This window comes from Urocitellus parryii, chromosome 5 (assembly GCF_045843805.1).
Source record: "Urocitellus parryii isolate mUroPar1 chromosome 5, mUroPar1.hap1, whole genome shotgun sequence".
Lineage (NCBI taxonomy): Eukaryota > Metazoa > Chordata > Mammalia > Rodentia > Sciuridae > Urocitellus > Urocitellus parryii.
The window spans coordinates 191,948,472-191,972,649 of record NC_135535.1 but is presented as its reverse complement, the minus strand read 5'-3'; the positions used below and the strand labels follow the sequence as shown (position 1 = coordinate 191,972,649).

At 39.3% G+C, this 24,178-nt stretch overlaps 1 protein-coding gene across 1 annotated transcript; it reads right to left on the bottom strand.

Moving 5' to 3' along the window:
- Positions 1 to 7,960: 7,960 nt before the first annotated feature.
- On the bottom strand, positions 7,961 to 9,370 carry LOC144255100 (sperm motility kinase-like). The gene has a single exon (XM_077799121.1). It carries the CDS (start codon positions 9,368 to 9,370, stop codon positions 7,961 to 7,963), a length of 1,410 nt encoding a protein of 469 aa, XP_077655247.1.
- Between the last annotated feature and the right edge of the window lie 14,808 nt (positions 9,371 to 24,178).

Here is a 24,178-nt window from a genome sequence, read left to right as displayed (position 1 = left end):
TTTCTAGAAATAAGTACCGTTTATGGACAGACCAACATATCTGGGAAGCTGGAAGCCAGAGTAGCATTGATCACCAGGTAACATCTTTGGTTTCTTTCAAAGGACTCAGGCGATGGAATGCTCGGATTTGGCACAGCAAGGCTGAACCTCCTGTAGTTGTGTTAGTAATTAAGTGAAATAATTACACTAATGGTAACTATTTTTTTGTGGTTTAGTACTCTAACATTTACAGTAACACATTATTTCATTTAACAGTCAACATGAAGTTCATCAGACAGGTACTCGGTTCTCCACTTTTCAGTGGAGAAAATTAAGGCTTTGTCAGGGCCTCATGATCTGCCCCATAATTACCAAAAGCAATATACATAATTAATGCATTCCCCATCACAATACAATGACCTTCTTCACAGAGCTAGAAAAACAAATAGTCCTAAAATTCCTTTGAAGAACAAAAGACTCAGAATAGTCAAAGCAATCCTGAGTAAGTAGAGTGATGCTGGAGGCCTCACAATATCAGCTTTCAAATTATATTATTGAGATATTGTAGCAAAAATGGCATGGTATTTGTATAAAAACAGACATAGACCAACGAAATAGAATAAAAGACACAGAGAAAAACCCACACATCTATAGTCACCTGATGCTTGACAAAGGCACCAAAAATATATATTGGAAGAAAGATATTCTTTTTAACAAATGGCGCAGGGAAAACTGGTTATCCTTATGTAGAAGAAAAAGACAAGATCCCTATTCCTCAACCTGCACAAAAGTCAACACAAAATGGATTTAAAGACCTAGAAATTAAGACTAGAAGAAAATGTAGGAACACACTCCAATATGTAGTCACAGACGATGACTTTCTCAGTGGGATCCCTAAGGCTCAGGAAATAATAACAAGAATTAATAAGTAGAATAACATCAAACTAAAAAGCTTCTGCACAGCAAAGAAAACCATTAAGAATGTAAAAAGGAAACACACAGAATTGGAGAAAATTATTGCTAGCTAATCTTTTGACAGAGGATTAATACCCAGGATATATAAAAAACTCAAAACAACAGAAACCTAAAAACCCAGTCAATAAATGGGCAAATGAACTAAACCTACACTCCTCAAAAGGAGAAATACAAAAGCCAACCAATATATGAGAAAATGTTCAACATCTTTAGCCATTAGGAAAATGCAAATTAAAACTACACTGAGTTTTCATCTCACACCAGTCAGAATGGCAGTCATCAAGAATACAAACAATAATAAATTCTGCATAAGATATAGAGATAAAAGGAACTTTTAAACTACTGGTGGAATTTTAAGTTAGTACAACCATGATGGAAATTAGTATAGAGATTCTTCAAAATACTAGAAAAGGAATCGCCATATGACCCTCTATACTAGCTCTACCACTCCTTAGTATTTATCCTAAAGAATTTAAAGTTATTATACTATAGCAATATATGCTTAACCACAATATCCAAACTATGGGATCAGCCTAGATGTTCATCAATGGATGAATGGATCAAGAAAATGTGATGTATATACATAATGGAGTTTTATTAAGTCACGAAGAAGAATGAAATTATGTCACTTGCAGGAAAATGGATGGAACTTGAGAACATCATGGTAAGCAAAATAAGCCAACCTCAGAAAGTCAAGGGTTGTCATGTTTTCTCTTACACATGTAAGATAGACAGCAAAAAGGAAAAGAGGTTGAGGTGGTGGGGAGGTTCTCATGAAAATCGAAGAGACAATAGAGGAAAGAAACACAGGATAGGGAGGAGGGAAGGGAAAGGGGAAATGCAATGATATTAGCCAAATTATATATCGTGTGTATATCTAAGTATACAACAGTAACTCCCACAATTATGTATCATTATAATGTACCAATTAAAATATGGAAAAATTGCTCAATTTGTTTGGTAGATTCTGTATCTCTTTGATTAGAAGCAGTTGTGAGATAGCAGCAATAGGATAGGACATGGGATTTGGTAACCTTGGCCTCTGTTCTTCCTGTTCGTTATGTGACCTTGAGCAAACAAGTACTCCCCAGATAACACCTTCCTTATCTTAAATATAAGGGTGAGTGAGAGGATCTGTTAGATACATGTATGCTGGAGAATTGTTTCTATTATACAGTTTTTGGTCATTTATTTATTTTGACAAAAGTTTTATGAATAAAAGTTGGTGTCATATGATTGTAGAATTCCCTTAAGGATAGTTAGGCCTGGCTCAGTGCCACAGTAACTGCCACAAAGAAATCTATTTGTTTTGTCTTAACATATCATGAATTGACTTTAATAAATAAAATAATGGGATTCATGGAATAGTGAAGTAGCACATGTTTTTGTGTCAGAATCTTCAAGGATCAAATCTTGGTTTTGCCATGTGTAAACTGTGATACAGCTTAATTTTCATAAAGTTAAAAACATAACTGTCATGCAAACATATAGAGACATCATGTGTCAGAGATGGTTTAACTCCTTTCGAAAACAAGCAGGATATTAAGGCCGATTAGAGTGCCTGTGGAACAGAGATTAATTTAAAAAAGACATGGTAAAATAAGTTTGCAAACTAGGCACAAAGCTGGCTAGTTTCCTACATTGCAATAAATCCTCTACTTTGGGAATTATCTTTTCTATTGGCCCCAAATGACTTTCATTTCTATCAAACATCTACAAGTTTGTAATTTAGCATCTGAAACTTAAACAATTGTAAATAGTAAATCAAACAAGAATACAGTTAGTAGAGAAGTAAATAATAGTAGAGTGGACTTGTTAGATAATACTTCAGCATTGAAAGGACAAAGTTATCCTTTTGTCTTATTTTTATGTTTTGAATAAATTTTATCATCAGCTAAATGCATTATTAATCTATACCTAATATTCAGCACCCATAGCAGGGCTATATAATACACACTTTATAGGATTATTGCAAGGATTATTAAGTAAAATAATTTGTATAAATTGTGTACAGCTACTACTAGTATTTGATTCTTTGAGTTTTGAAGATCTCAAACTCAAGAGGTCAATAACTACCAAATTTCTAAGTAATGTCCTAGTTCTCGCTCCAAGATTATGACCAGTAGGCTTTTGGCACATCTGCTTAGAAATCAGAGAAACAAGAAAGAAGAGTGCTAATGGTGAGCTTATTATCAAATAGTAGGCTGCCTTTGTGTGGGAAGGTGGGGAGTAGAAGAGAATTCAAATTTTTGATACATATTTGTAAATATTTTGCCATTATCATTTTAACAATAATTTAAACATCTATAATATCTTATCCTGAGATAAGAGAGATTTGAACATCCAAACTGAACTCATTTGACCTGGCTCATGATAAAGTGCTTTCTCTGTGGTCCTCCCTGCTAGGATGTCTCTCTTCTCCAGCTCTTAAGCATAGTCAGTAGGCAGGGGTTACCAAGAGGACAGGGACTGACCATAGCAATTCTCAAAGGTCCTTTCTTCAAAAGTGAGGGAATAGACTCTTAATTTGTTTCATTTTAATTAACTTAAGTTCAAATGTATAGCTACTGTTACTTTTGAGTTTCTTTGTGGTTCTAAATAAAGCACTTTCTATAGCATTTTCTGCGATATTGGCAATATTGACTGTCTGCCCTCTCCAGGATGGTGGTCACTAGTCACATGTGATCATTGAGTAACCGAAATGTGGCTAGTGTAAGTGAGGGAATAGACTCTTAATTTATTTCATTTTAATTAACTTAAGTTCAAATGTAATAGCTACTAATGACTAGTGGCCACTGTATATGGCACAGTGCAGTTCTGTAGTCTCAGGACTGGACTTTCCTTACCTAACATGTTAAAGAGTGGCCCCAAACTGGTCAACCATGCAAATACACTTAGGAGGACAGAAATCATATCTTACACTTTTCTCTAACTTTGCAATTCATTTTATGTGAAGTATTCTTAGGAAGACTTCACTTCTGAGAAGATGGAGTAGATGTAATTTTCTCTATTCCTCCCACTAAATACAACTTAAGACCCTTCTTTTGTAATAATTTTGTTCATCAGTCAACACTGGTAGGCAAATAACTATAATATTTAATGGTAAGTGAAACTTACTATCCTATGCCCTTTACATGCCTGATATTAATAAATGGTCTTCAGAATTAAGAAGACTTTACTGTTAGCTCTGCGTGAAGAGGCCAGTGACTATCTCATGAGCTAGCACTTGAACTTCCATCTGAAGAAAGAGTCTACCAGCTGACCCCAGAGGTTGAAGGAACAGGACATTCTTTACAGAAGGAACACCATGTGTGAAAACCTAGTGGGCATCGGTTTTCAGAGTCATCTTCAAGGTCTATGAGGTTTTCAAGGTCATGAAATGCTTCAACTGTCAAACTTGGGATCAAGTTTGGTTCTCCTTCCACAGCATCTTTTATTTCCTGGTTGTTAAGTGACCCCGTTCTTCTTAATTGACCACTTTGAGTTTCCTGGATGGAATGATGCCTAATCAATTGCACCCTAAATGGGTACTTAGAGCATATCATCTTTATTATTGTTGATTTCAAGCCAGAATTCTCTGGGTACAACATCTCTGGGTACAACATCTCATATTGGCAAATTGCAGGGATTGATACCATGATAAAAATATCAAATGTAATTGAAACAGAGATGCATGAATTAGTTTTGGGCTTCTGATATTGTAATGCACATTTAAGTAATGTCCTTTATGATTCCGTGGAAGCTGTGGTAGGCTGTTCTCTGTAACTTGATTTTGTTTGGCCATTTGTATCCTCCTCTTTCCCCTGTTCCATCTTTAGTTTCAAACCAACAAAACTGGGGAAACCAATTCTTGCTGTAATCAGAGCCTGAGCAAACTAAGCCTTGACTGAAGCCTTGAAGGTTTTACCAGTTTATAATGACATTCAAGCTATTTTCCTGGGTGGACCTAAATTGGCTTTTTGTATGTAACTATGAAGTAGTTAGCCTAGCAATTTAGTATTTTATTGTCCCCTGAGGCTGGCTGAAAACTTCAGTTCTGGACCAGTATAGGCATATCTCCTTCTGGTTAACTGCTCTGGTAACTTATTACTCTTGGATAGAAAAATTCTCTGCCCTGACTCTATAGAGAAAAAGCAACCGTCTAGTCAGAAGTGGAAGCCAAGGAACATACTTTGAAGCTTCTCTTTGAAGGAGTACATAATCTAAGTGTTAACCCTTGCAGGTAAATCAGTTTAATCCAATTGCTTTTCTCTCAGTTGTAGATCTCAACTTGAGCAAGCATCAGAATCAAGAGGAGGTCTGAGCCCCATTCTAACAATTTCTGATTCAATAGATATGGGTTGGAACCTGAATGTTTGAATTTCTAAGTTCTCAGTTGCACTTGATGCTGCTGACTCTTTTTTTGCTTACATGCAGGATGAATGACTGATAGCTACAGCACTTGCTAGGTGCATTTAAGAATGACAATCTTGCTGTGAGGAAGTAGAGAAAAGAAGGCTTCCTTTGAATGGCATGCTGAAAAGAAAACCTAGGGGAACAAAAAGGCTTAGAAATGCAGATAGAAAATCTTGAATGTCAAACTTGCTCACAGGTGACATAACCAAAAGCTAGATTTATAGTGATTTGGACCCTGGAAGCCAGTGAAAAAGAAATATCATGTGTCACATGTTTTCATGCTATTGTTGCTGTATTTGGAAAACCTCATTGACTGAAGGACCATGTGCCAGTTGTGTGTTTAAAAGAGTGAGTTCTAGAAATTTGCATACTTTGTAAAATATTCGCTGAGTGCCTACTATGTACAAGTCATTGGACTAAGTGTTTTTATATGCATTATCACACTGAATTGAACTTACACAACCACTGCATGGGAAGAGACTTTCATCTTCTGTTTTCCAAATTAGAAACTGAGACTTGAAGTGGAAGGTAATTTGCTCAAGGTATAACTATATTTAAATTCAATTTCTTTTATACAGAGCCTACCATGCTATAAAAGTTGGTTCCTTTCCATTTGACTTTTGGGAGGTGGCACCTTCAACCTGTAAATATATCCCATTTCCAAAGTAATGTTTAGTGAGCGTGTGTGTGCCCACGCCCATGCCCATGTGTGCTATGCATGGGTATCTTAGAATAAAGATTTCATTCCAGGCATTTCAGCTTCTGATGAGGAAATGAAACTTCCTTGAAATGGTTTCTTGTCCTTCATTGTTTCCAGGGAAAGAATGACCTCTTGTTTCAATTTTTTAAACAACAAAGATAATTTATTAACATTAATTTTATGTATTAAGGGGATTCGTGGTGATATTTTCATAAATGCATACAGCCTGTGTCTATCATCTCTCTCTACCCTCTTCCATTTCCCAGCACACTTTCCAGTCCCTCATAATCTCTATTCCATTTTCAGGTAGATTTTTGTTTGCTATTTATATTCCACATATTGGAGAGAACACATAGTAGTTGCCTGTGCCTGACTTATTTCATTTAACATAATGTTCTCCGATTGCCTTCCTTGATTCAGAAGACAGTATTTCATTTTTCATGGCTGGATAATACTCTGTTACATATATATGGCATAATACTCTGTTACATATATATGGCATATTTTTCTTATCATGTATCTGTTGATGAGCACATGGACTGACTCCATATCTGAGCTATTGTAAAAAGGGTTGTGACAAACATGGGAATGCAGTATCTTCTGTTCAATAGAGATATATATCTGTATTCTGAAGTTTATGAGAAGTATTATATCAGTGGACAGAAATAGTCACATATTACAATTAATTCCTCCCTCAACCCTATACCTCTGAGAGTGAAGGGTGTTATAGAACCAAGGGGTGCCACGAGGAATGTGGAGGAATGTGGTAACAAAGAAGTGGACATGTAAATTTACATCTTCTGCCTCAATATACTACTGCGTTTCATGGCTCCTGATTCCCTGATCTCAGCAGAGACTGCTGGTTTGCAAGATCACAATAAATGATGCACCTGGGTAGCACAACTTCAGGACTCCTGTGAGAATTGAGATGAGTGGCAGTACTGGATTTTTTCATGGAGCACAAAACAATGGGGAAAATGCCTCCAGACTTGTAAGGGCTTAATATGTGAACAAGGGGAACTAGGCATTCCATGTAAAATATCCTTCTTTCAATGGCTACAGTCTGATTGGCTAGAATCTGATGGGATGGGGAGGGGAGTGTTTGGTAGGAGTGAGCCCAGGAGAGTGCAATTCAGCTCATACAAGGTGGGGTATTTGGCCAGCACTGCTTGATCAAAAATCAACCTGAAAATCAACCTGAAGATATCCTATGAGAGCTGTTAAGAGAGGGGAGAAAATTTTGAGATTCACAGGTGAGAATCTCAGTTGTTTCAACCTTTGTTTCTTGCTATGTACATTACAGTAGGGGGCAGAAGACCAGGAAAAGTTTTCCATAATTATGGCCAGAGAGACCAGCTCAAAGTGAATCAAGTCTATACTGTCTCAAGGGGAGCATCTCCATCAATTTACATTGGCTTGAGGCAAGTGACTCCCCATCTACCCTGGCTCAAGTTGAGTGACTATATAATGAGTAGTAGAGGGAGGCACTGTGGTCCAGGCCTTGGAGAGGATAGCTACTGGGCTCTGGCTCTAGTCCTTAGGCCTTTCTCTTAAAAAAACAAAACCCACAATTTTTTAAATCTTTGAAACAATTTATTATACAATGTTAAAAAACAATTTATTATACAATGTTAAAAAAGAAAATGAAAATAAATTTCTCCCAAAGCATGGAAGAAAGGACAAAGAGCAGGACAGGGGGAAGGAAGTGTCCCAGGAAAAGTCTCTTATGATGTGTTCCACAGAGAAAAGTCTCTTAGGATGTGTCTTCGCAGGTGGGGGCAGAGGACTCTTCTGGTGGATGCAGATGCGCTCCTGCCTGGCTCTGGGTGGAGAAGCCTGAGCCCGTCAGCACACCTCACTTACACACCATGATGTCAGCAGCCGCACAGCTTAGCATCTTCCTGCTGTCCATCAGTTCTGTCTGTCTGGGTTGGGCGTTTCCACGGGAACCACTCTCTTTCTGGAGAGTGGCCCTCGGAAGCAGGGTATGCAGCATAGCTGCCTGAGGCATTTGGCAATCCTCCTCCTCACCCTCTTCCAAACCGGGATTCTGTCAGGGGCTTGCCTTGTGGAGGTCTCTTGGGAGGGTGAGGGGCTGGGCACTGGGTCAGGCTGGGAGGCTAGGCTGGGAGGCAGTGTGTCCTTGAGGAAGCGGCGTGTGATGGTGGGCATGCTGGCACTTCTAGCAGGCTGCTGCTGCTGCTCACAGGGCAAGGGAAGGGCAGGCTCACTGGGAAACTTCTTGTGGCAGACCCAGGGAGGATCCTTAGGGCCTGGGTAATGCTTGGGCTTCACCTGGGCTGTGGAGGCCTCCCCTTGGGTGCTCTGGTGCTGGAGGATGCGGTAAGTGGCCATTGCATCATTGAATTTCCTTCTCACCACGGACACCCAGGTGTTATAGTGGTCATAACCCATGTTGATCATAGTTTTCAAGATTGTGAGGTCCGGGAGTTTGGGGAGTACCTCACAAGGAGAACTGGGTGAAGCTTCCTCCCCCTGGGTCAGCCACGGGTGCCCCATTACCTGTTCTATGGTGGGCCTCTGCTTGGGGTCCACTTTGAGTATCTCTCGGATGAGGCTCTTGGCTTCCTTGGAGACATGTGGAGGAATGATGTACCTGCCCAACCTGATGAGTTTCTTCAGCTTGCTATCGGTGCTTGCCTCAAATGGCCATATCCCTGTGAGCATTGAATAGAGGACCACACCCAAGCTCCAGATGTCTGCCGGGGGGCCCTCATATTCCTGATGACAGATAATTTCTGGGGGAACATAGAGGAGAGTGCCAAAGAATTTATTCAGCTTCTTTCCAGCTGTGACTCTGGTGCTCAGGCCAAAGTCAATGAGCTTCACATTGCGTTCGTCATCCACCATCACGTTCTCCGGCTTCAGGTCCAGGTGCACGATGCCCTTCTGGTGGCAGTACTGCACAGCCTGCCCGATCTGCCTAAACATTCTGCGGGCCTCCTCCTCCTCCATGCCAGTTGTTGGGATGAAATCCCAAAGCTCTCCCCCACCTGCGTGCTCCATGATGAGGTAGAGGTATTTCTGGGTCTCCATGACCTGAAAGAGATGGATCACATTTGGGTGGTCCAATTCCGCCATCATCTCTGGTTCAGATTGCAAGGTGAATTTCGTGGCTCCTTTGGCCAAGACCTTCACTGCAACCTGTGTCCCAGTAAGAAGATGGCGGGCAAGTTTCAACTGGGCGAAGCCCCCTTCCCCAATGTCCTGCAGGACCATATAATGGTCCGTGAAGGCAGGCTCAGAGCAAGAGCTCTGCTCCTGCAGCTCTACTCTGCTCTGACTACACTGATCTGTCATCCTAAACAGGAACAAGGATGCTAGATAAACTAAAAAAAATATAATAAACCAAAACAAAAAACTAAAACAAAAAACCAGAAAATGAAAGCAAAGAAAATAAAAGGGAGAAAAAGAAACCCAAATCAAAAAACCCAATATCCAAAGACCACAACCAGCCACCAATCACCAACCACCAACCGCCACCAAACGCTCTAACTATCTGGGAGTCCGACAGGTCACCACCAAGAGCTTCCTGTACTTATGGACAAAAAACCCAGCCACGGCCACTCTCTTATATACCCGCAGTTTGAGATCGCCTCACAGTGGCTCCTGTGAGGTCAGAGCCAGAAATGAGTCGGGCACACCCAGGCATAACCCCCAGGGGTCATCTCACTTTTGGGCCTCCAGGACCTTTCCAACTTTCATAATAACTTTCCAACTTTCATAATAGAACAAGAAAGGACCCTGGAAGGTTTTTTGCTTCAGTGGGTTTTGGAGACTGATATTTACTTGTTTAGAATTTAAATTTTGTACGATATTCAGTGGTCTTTTCATTTTGAGTCTGAAAATCTATAATCACTTTGTGGCTTTGAATGGCCTCATTCTATCTATACTCAAGATTCCTGCTTTTTATTGCTCTGGACTGAGCATCTTTCCTCCACTGGGCCCTTACTCCATGATGGACTACCTGTCCTTGGGCAGAGCAATGCAGTCAGCCATCTAGAAACTGAGACCTCTGGAACTGTTAGCCCCACAGAATCTTCTCCTCCTCCAAGTTGTTCTTGTTGGATATTTTGGTCAAAGAGACAAGAGAGATAATTAAAATACAGCCATACATCACTGCACAGCTTGATAAATGAAATTCTGGGTGTGTGTGTGTGCCCACACTTGTGCAGTTCTGGGAAGTGAACCAGGTTCTTGCACATACTGGAGAAGCTCTTGTAATGTGCACATCCCATCCCTGGGGTTGGGGCTTTCTGGCCTAACCAGCTCTCAATCCTGTTACATTGAGGCTGAACTGAATACAGGAATTTTGGAGGGATACCTACATTCAAACCAGAGCACATGATAAACCAGAACCCATGGAATTGGTCCCCACTAGATGTGTCCTGTGTGAGGGGAGTCCTTCATGTTGCACTGAAGGACTATTATTAGATAGGAACTCAGATCTTGATGGAGACAGAAAAAAACCTGGTAAAATAAATTTGTGACAATTATTTTAAAAAGCTAGTGCTATTTTTGTTTTCTACAAGACATAAGAGAATAATATGAAAGCACCCCAGTTTTCTTCTATAGTATCAAAAAAATAGCATATATAACACTAACATGAATGCATGAGGGAGAGGTGTAGAAGAGGTACAGAAGCCTCATCTGTATACTACTGAAGTCATGTTGCTAAAGATTCACACCAGAGTGGCATCTCTTTCTCATGTTAAATGGAACCCCCATGGGAAACACAAGGAAGTCCTTGTAGAGCATACCCAACATGAGAGGTTAGGGAATTGAAATGTTTCACCACTATCATGAACTAAATAGGAGGAAAGGTAATCAAAAAAGCAAGGCATATTAAATAAAAGCTTGTGATGTTCTTCTTATAAGGACACAAGACATGCTGACCCAAGGGTCCATCCTTTTTGTCCTTATAAGGACAAAAGCCACAGCAAACCAAAGGCCTTGTCCTGATCTCCTTATAAGGACACATGCCATTCTAAACCAGGGCCCCTCCATGATCTCCTTATAAGGGCACAAGTCAAGGTGATCCAGGGCCCCACCAAGATCTCCTTAAAAGGGCACAAACCAAGCTGAACCAAGACCCCACCCTGATCTCCATTTATGACACAAACCACACTGAACCAAGAGCCCCATCCTGGTCTCTAGAGACAGAAAGACCTCTCCAGAGAAACCCAGAGCCTCCTCTTCCCAATGACATGCTAGAAAGACAAAAGCTAGCAGATTTGAGCTTATAATTAACATTAGCACAGTGCTTCGTACATAGGTATCTCTCCATAATATCTGACAGCATATTAATGAATGCAAGAGTGAATGTATATGCTATAGCTAGCTACAGGAACCTCTCAACTTCTGACACTGAAATTCTCTATCTCCTGAGAGTAATAAAACTGCTTTGGCTAAGGTATATTTTATCAAGTATCTACCTGAGCAGATGATTGTTAAGAACCTGGGTTGATGTGTGACCTTGACAAACTACTTCAACTCTGTAAAACTCAGTTATTCATACAGAGCACTCACAGTACATAGTAGGAGTTCAACATGTTCGTTCCTTCAGTAGAGAGATTTATGGTCGCATCTGACTCTTCAGAGGAGTTCTTGAGAGGATATGTTCAGCCTTTAAAAACTGCCCAGTTCTACAGTGTACTATGTAACAGGGTCATTTGTTAAGAAAGTTGGGCTATGAAGGCAGTTGATTGAAACTTAGCACTAATATGGGAACTGCCTCTCTATTCTCACAACCTAACCTAGAAATCTAAAAGCTTTTTGTTCTTAGAATATTCTAAAGACAGCAAAACTCCCCAATTTATAGATTCTAACTCTCCATTACATTTCTGAGGGCTTGTGAATTGCCCTGACCTTCCATTTTTGAAAGTAGATTTTCTCCTTAGCCTTCCACTGTACTGGACCAAACTCTTAATTACTATGTATTATTAAATCCTCTTAAAGATGTGGAAAAATGTGTGTCCTGTAATTTCATCAAGCTTGTAAAACTATGTTTATTTACAGGTAGAAAGGGCAGAGTGTCTTTCATCTACTACATAAAACCACCATCAAATAACAGGAAATGCTACACTGCTCCCTGCAGTGCATGGAAACTGCTTGAAATGTCCTCCATAGTACTAAGGTATTTGAAAATAGATTTATATTACATTACTAACATTGTATCAGTGTAAAATGTACATGAATACAAAGACCTGCACTGCTAAACCTGAGAAACTAGTGAGGGGCAATGGTGGAATTAATATCTATGTGTTTGTATTTTTTTTTTTTTTTGAGAGAAAGCTGGCATCAGGTGGAACACTGCATTCTGATGGAGAAAACGATGACCCAGAGATGGAACAGGAAGTTTATTATGTAGGGCCTCATAATCAGGAAAAGGCATTGTTGTTTGTGTCCTGGAAACTTACAGGGATAGAAACATTCTTGTAGCTATTTCACTATTGCAATGCTAGGAGCTTACTATGGCACTAAGAAAGCACATTGTCCTAAGTTTCTACTAAACTAAAGCCAAAAAACAAAAGCAAAAAATAAATGAATAAAAATTAAAAAAACCTACAATATTCAAAGACCACAACCACCAGTCACTAGCTACCAACAAACGTGCTAACAATCTGGGAGTCTGATAGGTTACCACCAAGAGCTTCCTGTACTTATTGACAAAACACCAGATGCGGCCATGCTCTTATATACCTGCAGTTTGAAATTCCCTCACAAGCCTGTCATCCCAGGGATTCGGGAGGCTGAGACAGGAGGATCATGAGTTTAAAGCCAGCCTCTGTACAGTGAGACTCTGTCCCTAAATACAATGAAGGGCTGGGGATGTGGCTCAGGGGTTGAGTGCCCCTGAATTCAATCCCTGATACCAAAAAAAAAAAAAAACCCAAACCTCACAATGTCACAATGGCTCTTTGTGAGGTCAGAGCCAGACAACCACCCAATGGTTATCTCATTATGGGCCTCCAGGGCCTTTCTCACTTTCATAATATGAATAAGAAAGAACTCTGAAAGGGCTTTTGTTTCAGTGAGTTTTGGAGACTGATATTTTCTTGTTTAGAATTTAAAATCTGTAGGATACTTCAGTGGTCTTTTCATTTTGAGTCTGAAAATCTGTAATCACTTTGTGGCTTTGAAAAATCTCATCACGTCTACACTCAAGTTTCTGCTTCTTTACTGCTCTGAACTGAGCAGCTTTCCTCCCCTGGACCCTTACCCCATGATGGACTACCTGTCCTTGGGCAGAGCAATGGAGTCAGCCATCTAGGAACCACAGAGCATAATAAGAGCCCAGTGAGTTGGCCCCCACAAGATGTGCCCTGTGTGAGGGGAGTGGTCCATGTTGCATTGAAGAACATTAGATAGGGACTAAGATCTTGATAAAGGCAGAAAGATCCCTGGTAAAGCAAATTCATGACAATTATAAAAGCTAGCACTACTTTTCTTTTCTACAAGGGTGAGAATAGCGTATCAGAACACCCCAATTTTATTTCATGGTATTGAATAAATGCCATATGTAACACTGTAACATTAGTAACTGAGGAAGAAGGGTTGGAGAGCCATGTCTGTACATTGCTATGGATTCAGGCCAGAGTAGCATCTATTTCTCATGTTAAATGAAACTTTTGTGAGAGTCTCTTTCTTAGCCTTACCAGGTGTGTGGGTGCCAAGACCTTGAGTCAGGGCTCAGAGATCTTGGGACATGAAAAGGATGAAACAAGCATCTTCCCTCCCATAGTGTCACCCAGCAGCTGCTGGGAGATCCAGCTGTAGTCTTCTTTAAGTGTTCATTTCTCAGGATACAGCAGGACCTTCAACTAAGGTTTGTAATAATCATTGTACTTTTTTGAGCCCTTATTGTGTCTTACACACTAGAAAGGATATGCATTCTCTATTTGAAACAACATAAAAATTGCAAACTTAAGTATCAAGTATCCCAAACATTAGTACTGCTAAATATTATTCATTGGTTTTATACAGTGACAAATAAGTTTGAAAAATGCTGATCATCAATTCAGTGATATAAATGGTAATTCTCCAAAAATGGAATCCATGTAAAATTTTCCAACCTTAGTCCTAGGGCAACTTGGAGTAACTGGGAGTAACTGGGTATTTTAAGGAACACAAAATTAAAGCTTGAGGAGATGGTATTTAAGTGAGTCAACAGACAATATGTCATGGTGGAACTCATGCAGAGATATCATTAGACCATGGAAACAGGAAGATTTAAACACATATATTAAATTATGTAGAGACATTAATGAACAAGGGCAAATTGTGGCAGCTGCAGTAAAACAGGCTTTAGATGCCAGAGACATTAATGGACAAGGGCAAATTGTGGCAGCTGCAGTAAAACAGGCTTTAGATTCCAGGCCAAGAACATGCTACAATTGTGAACAAACAGGACATTTTAAAAGGAATTGCCCCATAGGAGGAGGGTTTAACAAAACTAGGTATCAAAGGAGTAGAATACCGGGTATTTGCCCTCGATGCGGTAGAGGGAGACATTGGGCTAATGAATGCCGTTCTCAAACCATCATAGAGGGTACTCTATTATCAAAAAACGAACAAGGACAAGGTGTTTATCCACAATATCATGGACAAAGGCATCGGGCTCCGTTGCCAAAAAATGGACAGGGGGCCCCAATGCTCCGGGGCCCCAAACCACAAATATACGGAGCACTGGAGGAAACCAGCAACCCCAAAAACCCCATCAGGGTAGTGCCCAGGACATCAGATCCCTCATCAGACAAACCAGAGGGAGCACAGGGTTGGACATCTGCGCCTCCGCCAAATCAGTACTAACTCCAGAGATGGGAGTTCAAATCATTCCCACAGGGGTGAAAGGACCTCTTCCCAAAGGAACAGTAGGCTTATTATTGGGATGCAGCTCTTCTACTCTAAAAGGACTTTTGATAAGTCCTGGGGTAATTGATCCTGATTATGAAGGTGAAATAAAAATTATATCCAGTTCTCCAAAGGGTATATCAGTAATTTCACCAGGAGATAGAATAGCACAGTTACTAATAATACCAAGCCTATATGATAAATTTTCCAGTCATGCTGTAGAAAGAGGTTCCAAGGGATTAGGCTCCACAGGTGCAGATTGGGCTATGCTTTCTTTAAATTTAGATTCTTGCCCCATGCTAAAACTAAATATTCAAGGACATGAATTTAATGGGCTACTGGATACAGGTGCAGACCTTAGCATCATCTCTCATGATGGCCATTACAACAAGCCACTCAAACGCTTCGAGGCCTAGGAGTGCCGACTAATCCCGATAGAGGTGCAATGGTATTAGATTGGAAGGATCCTGAAGGATGTGAAGGAACTATACAGCCATATGTATTGGATCATCTTCCTGTAAATTTATGGGGACGAGATGTCTTAGATCAATTAGGTTTGACATTAACAATATCAGTCAAAATGCACCCACTATTATGGCTAGACAAGGTTTTAGGAAAGGAAAAAGATTAGAAAAACAAGAACAAGGTATAGCAGCACCAATACAAATAAATCAAGAAACAGACAGACATGGGTTGGATTTTCACAAAGGGCCACTGAGACAATAAAAATTACCTGGAAATCAGAAAGACCAGTATGGGTTCCTCAGTGGCCCTTGACTAAAGAAAAGATACAAGTAGCCCATGATCTGGTCAAACAACAATTAGCGGAAGGACATATACAACCTTCTGTATCTCCCCATAATACTCCCATTTTTATCATCAAAAAGAAATCTGGTAAATGGAGATTATTGCAAGATTTAAGAGCCATTAATAATGAAATGGCCATTATGGGACCTGCTCAATCGGGAATTCCTCAATTGTCTGCTTTGCCAAAAACTTGGTATGTTTTAGTTATAGATATTAAAGATTGTTTTTTTTCAATTCCAGTTCATCCTGAGGATAGTCCATGTTTTGCATTTACTATCCCTGCACTAAATCATGAAGGTCCTGATCAGAGATATGAATGGAAAGTACTCCCTCAAGGGATGGCTAACAGCCCAACTATGTGTCAAATTTATGTTAACAGAGTAATCCAGCCACTTAGAAATCAAAATCCTGAGCTACAAATATTTCACTATATGGATGATATATTATTAGCACACAAAGCTAAAAACACATTGCTAGAATGTTATGCCACACTTACAAACTTATTAAAAAATTTTAATCTAGAGATAGCAATAGATAAAGTACAATTAAATTTTCCAATTAAGTTTTCCAATTAATTATTTGGGAGTTCTATTATTCTCAACCATGGTCCGTCCACCAAAAATTCAAATACGAGTAGATCAACTCAAATCACTTAACGACTTTCAAAAGTTATTAGGAGACATAAATTGGATAAGGCCTTATCTAGGTATTCCAACAGGAGAATTGGGACCTTTATTTGATATCCTAAAAGGTCCATCAGATCCAAAGTCACCCCGAATGTTGACGCCTAAAGCAAGAAAGGCATTAAAAATCATCGAAACATATATGGAAAATATGCATTTGGATAGAATTGACATAAGTTTGCCTTTATTATTTATTGTACTACCAACAAAAAATATTCCTACAGGAGTATTTTGGCAAGAAGGTCCATTATTATGGATACATTTATGTTATTCTCCTAACACTATTCTTACTAGGTATCCTGAGGCTATAGGACAATTAATACTCAAAGGAATAAAAACAGCAAAGGCAGTGTTTGGAATTTCTCCTAATAAAATTATTACTCCATATACTATGAATCAAATTGATGAATTAGCTAATGAGTTAAATACTTGGGCAATAATCATGTGCAAATCTAATGTTTCATTTGATAACCACTTACCATCTAATCCTTTATTGTCTTTTTGGTCATTGCATCCTGTAATTTTTCCAAAAATGACAAGAAAAACACCTATCATGAATGCTCCAAATATATTCACTGATGGGTCAAATAATGGTACAGCAGCAATAGTTACACCTGATCGAACTTTTACATTTTTAGTACCCAAACAATCAGCTCAAAAGGTATAGCTTAATGCAGTATTACAAACTTTTGTGATGTTTAAAGATTCTGTATTTAATTTATTTTCTGATAGTCAGTATATAGTTAATGCTATAGTATCCCTTGAAGATCCTGGTAGGAATTCCCCTTCTTCTACTGTTTTCTCTTTGTTTTCCACTATACAAAGTTTAATCTGGGACAGAAAAGATCCATTCTTTATAGGACATATCAGGGCACATACAGGATTGCCTGGAGCCCTTAGTTTGGGCAATGATTTAGCAAATAAAACTACACATGACATACATATTTTCTCTACACTAGAAGAAGCTATAAATTTTCATAAAAGGTTCCATGTCAATGTTAATACTTTACAAAAGCGTTTTAAAATAACTAAGGAACAAGCTAGACAAATAATAAAACAATGTCAAAATTGTGTGACCTTTTTACCACAAGTTAATCTTGGAGTCAATCCTAGAGGATTCATACCTAACCATATTTGGCAGATGGACGTCACACACTTGCCAGAATTTGGAAAATTAAAATATTTGCATGTTACAGTTGATACTTCTTCTGGATTTTTGATGGGCTCCCTTCATGCCTGAGAAAAAACTAAAGATGTTATAGCTCATTGCTTACAAAATTTTGCCACTGTGGGCATTCCAAAACAGTTAAAAACAGATAATGCCCCTGGTTATACGTCTACTTCTTTTAAACAATTTTGCTCATCATTTGGCATTACTCATATAACAGGAATCCCATACAATCCACAGGGACAAGGCATAGTTGAAAGAGCTCATCAAACTATTAAAATGTACTTATTAAAGCAAAAAGACGGAATTGGGAAGGGGTATATATTCCCCAAAGATAAACTGGATTCATCAGGACTTAGTGCTGCAGAAAGGCATGTGTGTCCAAAAAATGTACATAAGCCCAAGGTACTTTGGAAAGATATTCTAACAGGACAATGGAAAGGTCCTGACCCAGTAATTGTCTGGAGTCGGGGGTCTGTTTGTGTGTTTCCACAGGAAGAACAGCAGCCGATTTGGATTCCAGAGAGATTAACCAAGGTCCTGACCCAGTGATTGTCTGGAGTCGGGGGTCTGTTTGTATGTTTCCACAGGAAGAACAGCAGCCGATTTGGATTCCAGAGAGATTAACTAAAGCGAATTCCACAGACCAAAAAGAAGATGATTTGGCTCAAATCAATAACAGCTGATATCCAAAACTCCAATTGAAAGACATAAAATGCATGAAAAATTTAGCAAGTCACCAATTATATAGTAAGTAATCAGAGTTTGCTATTATTATTAAGTAAATAAGTATGGTAAATTCCCAGTCAGAGGTTAAGATGTGGAGGGGCAAAAAAAGAGGCATGGAGATACCCAGGTCATATTAAGGAGTTTGAGAGAGACTCCTGTTATCTGAACATCAAACCTTCAATTCAAAAGCAGAAGGATGATTGAAAATTCAGTGCCAGTCAGTGCCACTGAGAATCAGTTTTCAATTTCAAGATGGATAAAACAAAACATGCCCAATAAACTCACAAAGAGAAAATTACATAATGAGCAAAAAAGAGTGTTGATAATTATAAAATGATGGGACAATATGCTCATCACATTCAGGTCCAATAGGGCTTGCCAGAATATTCTTCACAAGTGAGCAGCTTGAATCCCCAGGAAGATAACCTCAATACAAACATTCTGGAGAATGTTTCCCTCCAAACCCTCATTTTCATTTGTGCATCACACAAATGATGACACGTTCATCATGGATGAATGTTCTATGGCCACGGAAGAATATGGCACAGATGCATGGGCACTTTTACCAAAAGAAAAGACTTGAAAACTGGGGAGAAAAGAGCCATCCTGAGTTTCCACTAGCAGTCAACAAGGGAACTACCCTGGAATCCTGCAGATGGAACTGCAATAATGAAAGGCTTAATCAGGGAGCACTTGCCCCAGAGATCAGGACCAGGGTTAGGGTGAGGAGAGGGAGGCACTAGTCCCAGACACTAAATACAGGTGGCACCAAAAAACTCACTAATGGAGAAAACAGCACTTTTTTGTACTTGGAATGGGACCCAGGGTTACTCTACAACTAAGCTACAGGCCCAGGCTTTTTATTTTTTTATTTTGAGACAGGGACTCATTAAATTGCTTAGGCATGCTAAATTGCTGAGGCTGGTCCCAAACTTGTGATCCTCCTGCTTCAGCCTCCCAAGTCACCAGGATTACAGGCACACACCATCATGCCCAATGAAAAATAGCATATTAACTCAATATTAATGCAATGAAGACATCTAGGGAACAAAATGTCACATTACATTTAAGGAATTACTCATTACTTCCTGTCTTGTTTGTTTTGCCTCAAAGTCAATCTTCTTCTGGTTTCTACCTTCATCTACTTCTGGTGAAATAACCCCAGAATCCAGGCATCAGAATGCTTGGGTTGAAGACTTGAATTTTCCCCTGTGAAGCACTGACTCAGGATGTTAACCTCCCTGGTCCTCTTTCTTGTTGTTCTTTGAACCATGAGGGGCTTTGATAAGCCCTTACCACTGGCCCAGGTTCAGTTTCAAATAAAGGGGATTCAGAAGCCAAACATGAATTTGACTCTTACACATGGAACTTACTGTGTGGCCCAGAGAAAGTTACCTTTGTAACTTTGTTGAAATTTGGACTCCATACCAGGACATACTGGGGTTAGTTATGGCTCTTATTTCATACGTTGTTTTGAAGAATTCTATGAGATCCCATCAGTAAAATGTTAGAGAAGTAAAACCCTACCAACAGAAAATCCTTTCCACAAAGATATGGAAACCAATGAGGTGAGTGCTTTTGGAGCAAACATAGAGAACACACAAGTATATAGCCTACAAGAAAGACAAATTCAGAATAAGACTTCATACAATTTAAATAGCAGAGAAGATACAAAATTCACTTGGGATTAGTTTGAGATAGATTCCCAGTGATACGCTTTTACATTTCAAGGGGAATGAGACTCATGACCTTGAACGTATGTATCTCTGCATTGTATAATTGAAGACTCGGGCTTTGCTGGTCCCTGGAGAGATTATTCTACATTGCAAAATTTAAAGAGGAGATGTAGTTAAGATCCTTGTTCCCCAAACAGATTTGTAAGAAAAGGAAAGAAGTGGAGAGTGGTTTCTTTTCTCTTTACTCATCTTTATTCAGCCTTACAAAATCTCCCCCAAAATGATATGTTTTCTTCAATTTTATTCTTAGACAATTTTATTCTGCCACGCTGATTCTCTATTTGCACTCTGATCCTAGCAGCAGATTTTGTTTGTTTCTTCCCCAGGGTTTCTGGGTCACATGAAGAAAATTTCCCAGTAGGATCTATTCTTCATTGAAAAAGAGTTGGTACCCTCCAATGAGACTACCACTGCCTTCCTACCTTCCTAAAGTCTACCAGGGAAATTAGCCTGGGCAAAATCACAGCAAATAACCCCACAATAGCATACAAAGACCTACAAGTTACTCCATGTAAGTTAACAGATAAGTTTCCATTACCATACCCACACAGAGAGCTCTAGTTATGTGGGTATATGTACACATATGATTCTGTATATGTGTGTATGTCTAATCTAAAAAGATGCAATTAACTTAATGTCCATATAAAATTTTCAAAAGCCACTGTAGTAAAGAAAACCAAAAGAGGACACCTTGGTATAATAATCCAAGCTCATCACTAAAAAATTAATGTATATTTTGAACATTATCTACAGGGTAAGGGAGAGCTTTGGGATGAAACACGGTGTTTATTGGAAGAGATGCAGGAGTATCTAAAGAAAGCAGAGAGCGAAGGAAAGAAAAGCTCAGATGTTTAATGCCTGAGAGGAAAGCTCACCTCATCCACAAAGCCACTTTTGTGGATTTAAAGAGGTCTTGCTCCCCACAAGAGGCAGCTCCCACTTGTTTCTGAAAAGGGTGCCCAATTACAATTAATAGAACACATGACAATAGGCGCAGTCAGGGAGAGGGTTGTATGGAAAGACAGGCTGTCTATGTGCCTTTTCCTCACTCCATGCCCAATCCCACCTATTCCTAAAGAGCTTAATTAAGATGAAGTCTTCCATCTACTCCTTATTTGTATTAATAAATAAACTTTAGGTCAAGATAAAGGGAAAATTTCTAATACACCTTAGTCTTCACTAATGCACAGAGCAAAATAACTACAACACAGTAGGTACTCAACTAGAAGTTTTTAAATTGCTGACTGAATTGCTTTTTAACAACTGAAAGGGACTGACTAGACAACTAAGTAAACTATCTTTGACAATTAAAGGAAACACAAAGGTCAATAACTTTGTCATCAAGGAAATATTCTGGGGCAAAAAGTAAGACAGAGGTGAGAAATGTGGACTGAAACCCAAACTTTCTGATATATATCTTAGGAGAAATAAATATTTTAAGAACATTTCTTAATGGCTGCATTCCTCTTATCTTATGGAAATCACAGCCTGGCTTTGAAATGCTGTTTCTTAAGGGTTTTTGGATGGACAACTCTAATGGCTATAATCCATTGTGTTTCCACTACATATCAGATGTTGTCGTTTACGTGCTGTGTCTCGTTCGATATTCTGAACTACTTGATGAGGTTATATTATCATAATCCCACTTTATGGTTAAGAGACCACAAATGCCAAGAGTTTAAATAACTCATCTAAAGTGACCCAGTTCATAATGTAGGGAACAGAATTTCACCCCAGGTGAGGTGATTCAGAATCCATGATTTTATCCAGTATAATGTGCAAATATGATCCTCTGCTCAACCACAAGAGTTAGGTGTCACCCATTCACCTATTCATTGAGGAAAAGGAAAGTCTAACAATTGCCAAATGCAGTGGGGAGACAGAGACGAGGCATGCTTTCGAATCTTCAGATCAACCTCTTCTGCCTCCCATAACAGAAGCTACTTAGGTACAACATGATACATCCTCATCCGATAAATACGAGGAAAGACTTAATGGGGAAAGTAGACATTTCTATGCCTAAAGAATTAAACAGAAAATCATGGCTGGCTCACCAAACTTTAAAGGACACACTGGACTAGGGACTGTCCAGTCAAGCCCTCTCATATTTTAATTAAGAAATTAAGTGCCCAGAGGCAGGAAGAAGCATGTATCATCCCTCAGGAAATCAGTGGTAAGAGAAAAATGAGAACTCAGTGGTATCTGCTTTTTTTTTTCCAGGTGGGGAGGAGTGGGGATGAACTCAGGGGCACTCAACCACTGAGCCACATCTCTAGCCCTATTTTATTTAAAGACAGGGTCTCACTGATTTGCTTAGCACCTCACCATTGCTGAGACTGGCTTTGAACTCATGATCCTCCTGTCTCAGCCCCCTGAGCTGCTGGGATTACAGGCAGGTGCCAACACACTCGACTATTCCTAGGTATTTTAACTTGCAAGGATTACAGGTATGCGACACCACACCCAGTGGTATCTACTTTTTATCTGCAGTTCCCTCCATGATATGGGGCTGCTTTCCTTTGAGTGTGGCCAGCTTGGTGGAAGAAGTCCTGTTGGCAGCTGATTACCAGCTGGATGTGCTCAGCCATAGCAGTTTTGCTTTCTTAATCTCCCAAGAGTTTTTCATGGGAAAATAAAAATCTCTTTTTCCTGGGAGGACTAAGAAGGCAGTGTCCTTGGTTATGTCAAATGCACGATTTATCACATGGACAACTGGTTAGGAGCCTTATGCAACCTAGTCCTTAATGGGAAAACTTCTAGACCAAATCTCATTATGAATACTGGCTTTTGCTTCAGAGTGATGGTTTTCTGAAAAGAAACCAAACAACTCATAACTGAAAGATTCCCAGAATCGAAAGACACAATTGACATTTTTAAAGTTAGTCTACCATATCACCAAGTAATCACTCATCCAGTTGAATAAGGTCTAGAGATGTTGATAGTCACAGCAAGGTACAATTTCACATATAGAAAATTAGTAAAAACAATCCTGCATGGAAGATCTCTCAAGCTCACATGAATGTAACAAAATCGTCACTTCCATATACTGCTTGCAACATAATTGTTACAAACTTTCAAGGAAACATCATAAGACACATAATAAGTGATGCTTCTTGACCTAGTAAACATATTTCTTCTAAGGACCATAAATAACAAAAAAAAGTTATACACACAAAAAATAGCAACTACATGACTGAAATGAGTTGTGTTTCTGACAGTAGATAATGGTTACACCTATCAATATGCAATAGACACAACTAAATCACACCCAGTAGTTCTAAACCATGTCAGAAATGCGTAAGCAGCATGGAGTTTACTTGCGGATACAATGTTAATTTAAAAAAGAAGGATACTGCATCATCTAGGTGTTAGTTATAATCAGTAGAACAAACTCTAGCCCATTCCTGCAAAGAAGGAACTATGTAAACAATGTAAATCACAGAGGATGCAAAAATAACTCTTTAGCTACTCAGCCCAGAAGGTGACAGACCTAGTCCAAGGAAAATACCCTGCTGTGGTGGCTGGGTGCAAACCACTCACCCACTTTGCTGGCAGTATCAGAGCTGGGTCAACATAAGCCCAGAATCACCTCTGCTGCCCCTCAGAAAATGAAATGGAACAGTCCCATCAACCAATGCCCTCATGCTGGGAGTCATTTTTCTCAATCCCCACAACATCAAGTCACTGGTTTCTGACTGTTCCTGGGCAGCATCTTGTATTCAAAGGATGTTATGAAAACAAGGATGTCACATTTCAACTACCCAGTGGGAGTTCATCCTGTCTAGTAAGGAATTTTCCAAAGACAATGGTTGGATGTTATAGATTCAGAAACAGCTACAGATACCCACTAGAGATACAAAATAACATTGTCCTACGGTTATGACTCGTAAAACTATTGTTATTAGAGAAAGGCTAATAATAATACTCAAAATTAGAATTGGGGGTCATTTTCTAATTACCAGTGTTTTATGTTTTTCTGTAAGTCATTAAAATACACATGACATAGAGGTCATTCTCCCTTCTGTTCAAACATATGCTTTCTCTTATAAACCTACTCCTGTGTAGGACACAGCAAATGTAAGGCATTAAATGACTCACAAAGAGAAAACAGGAAGAAAGGCAGGAGGAAGTG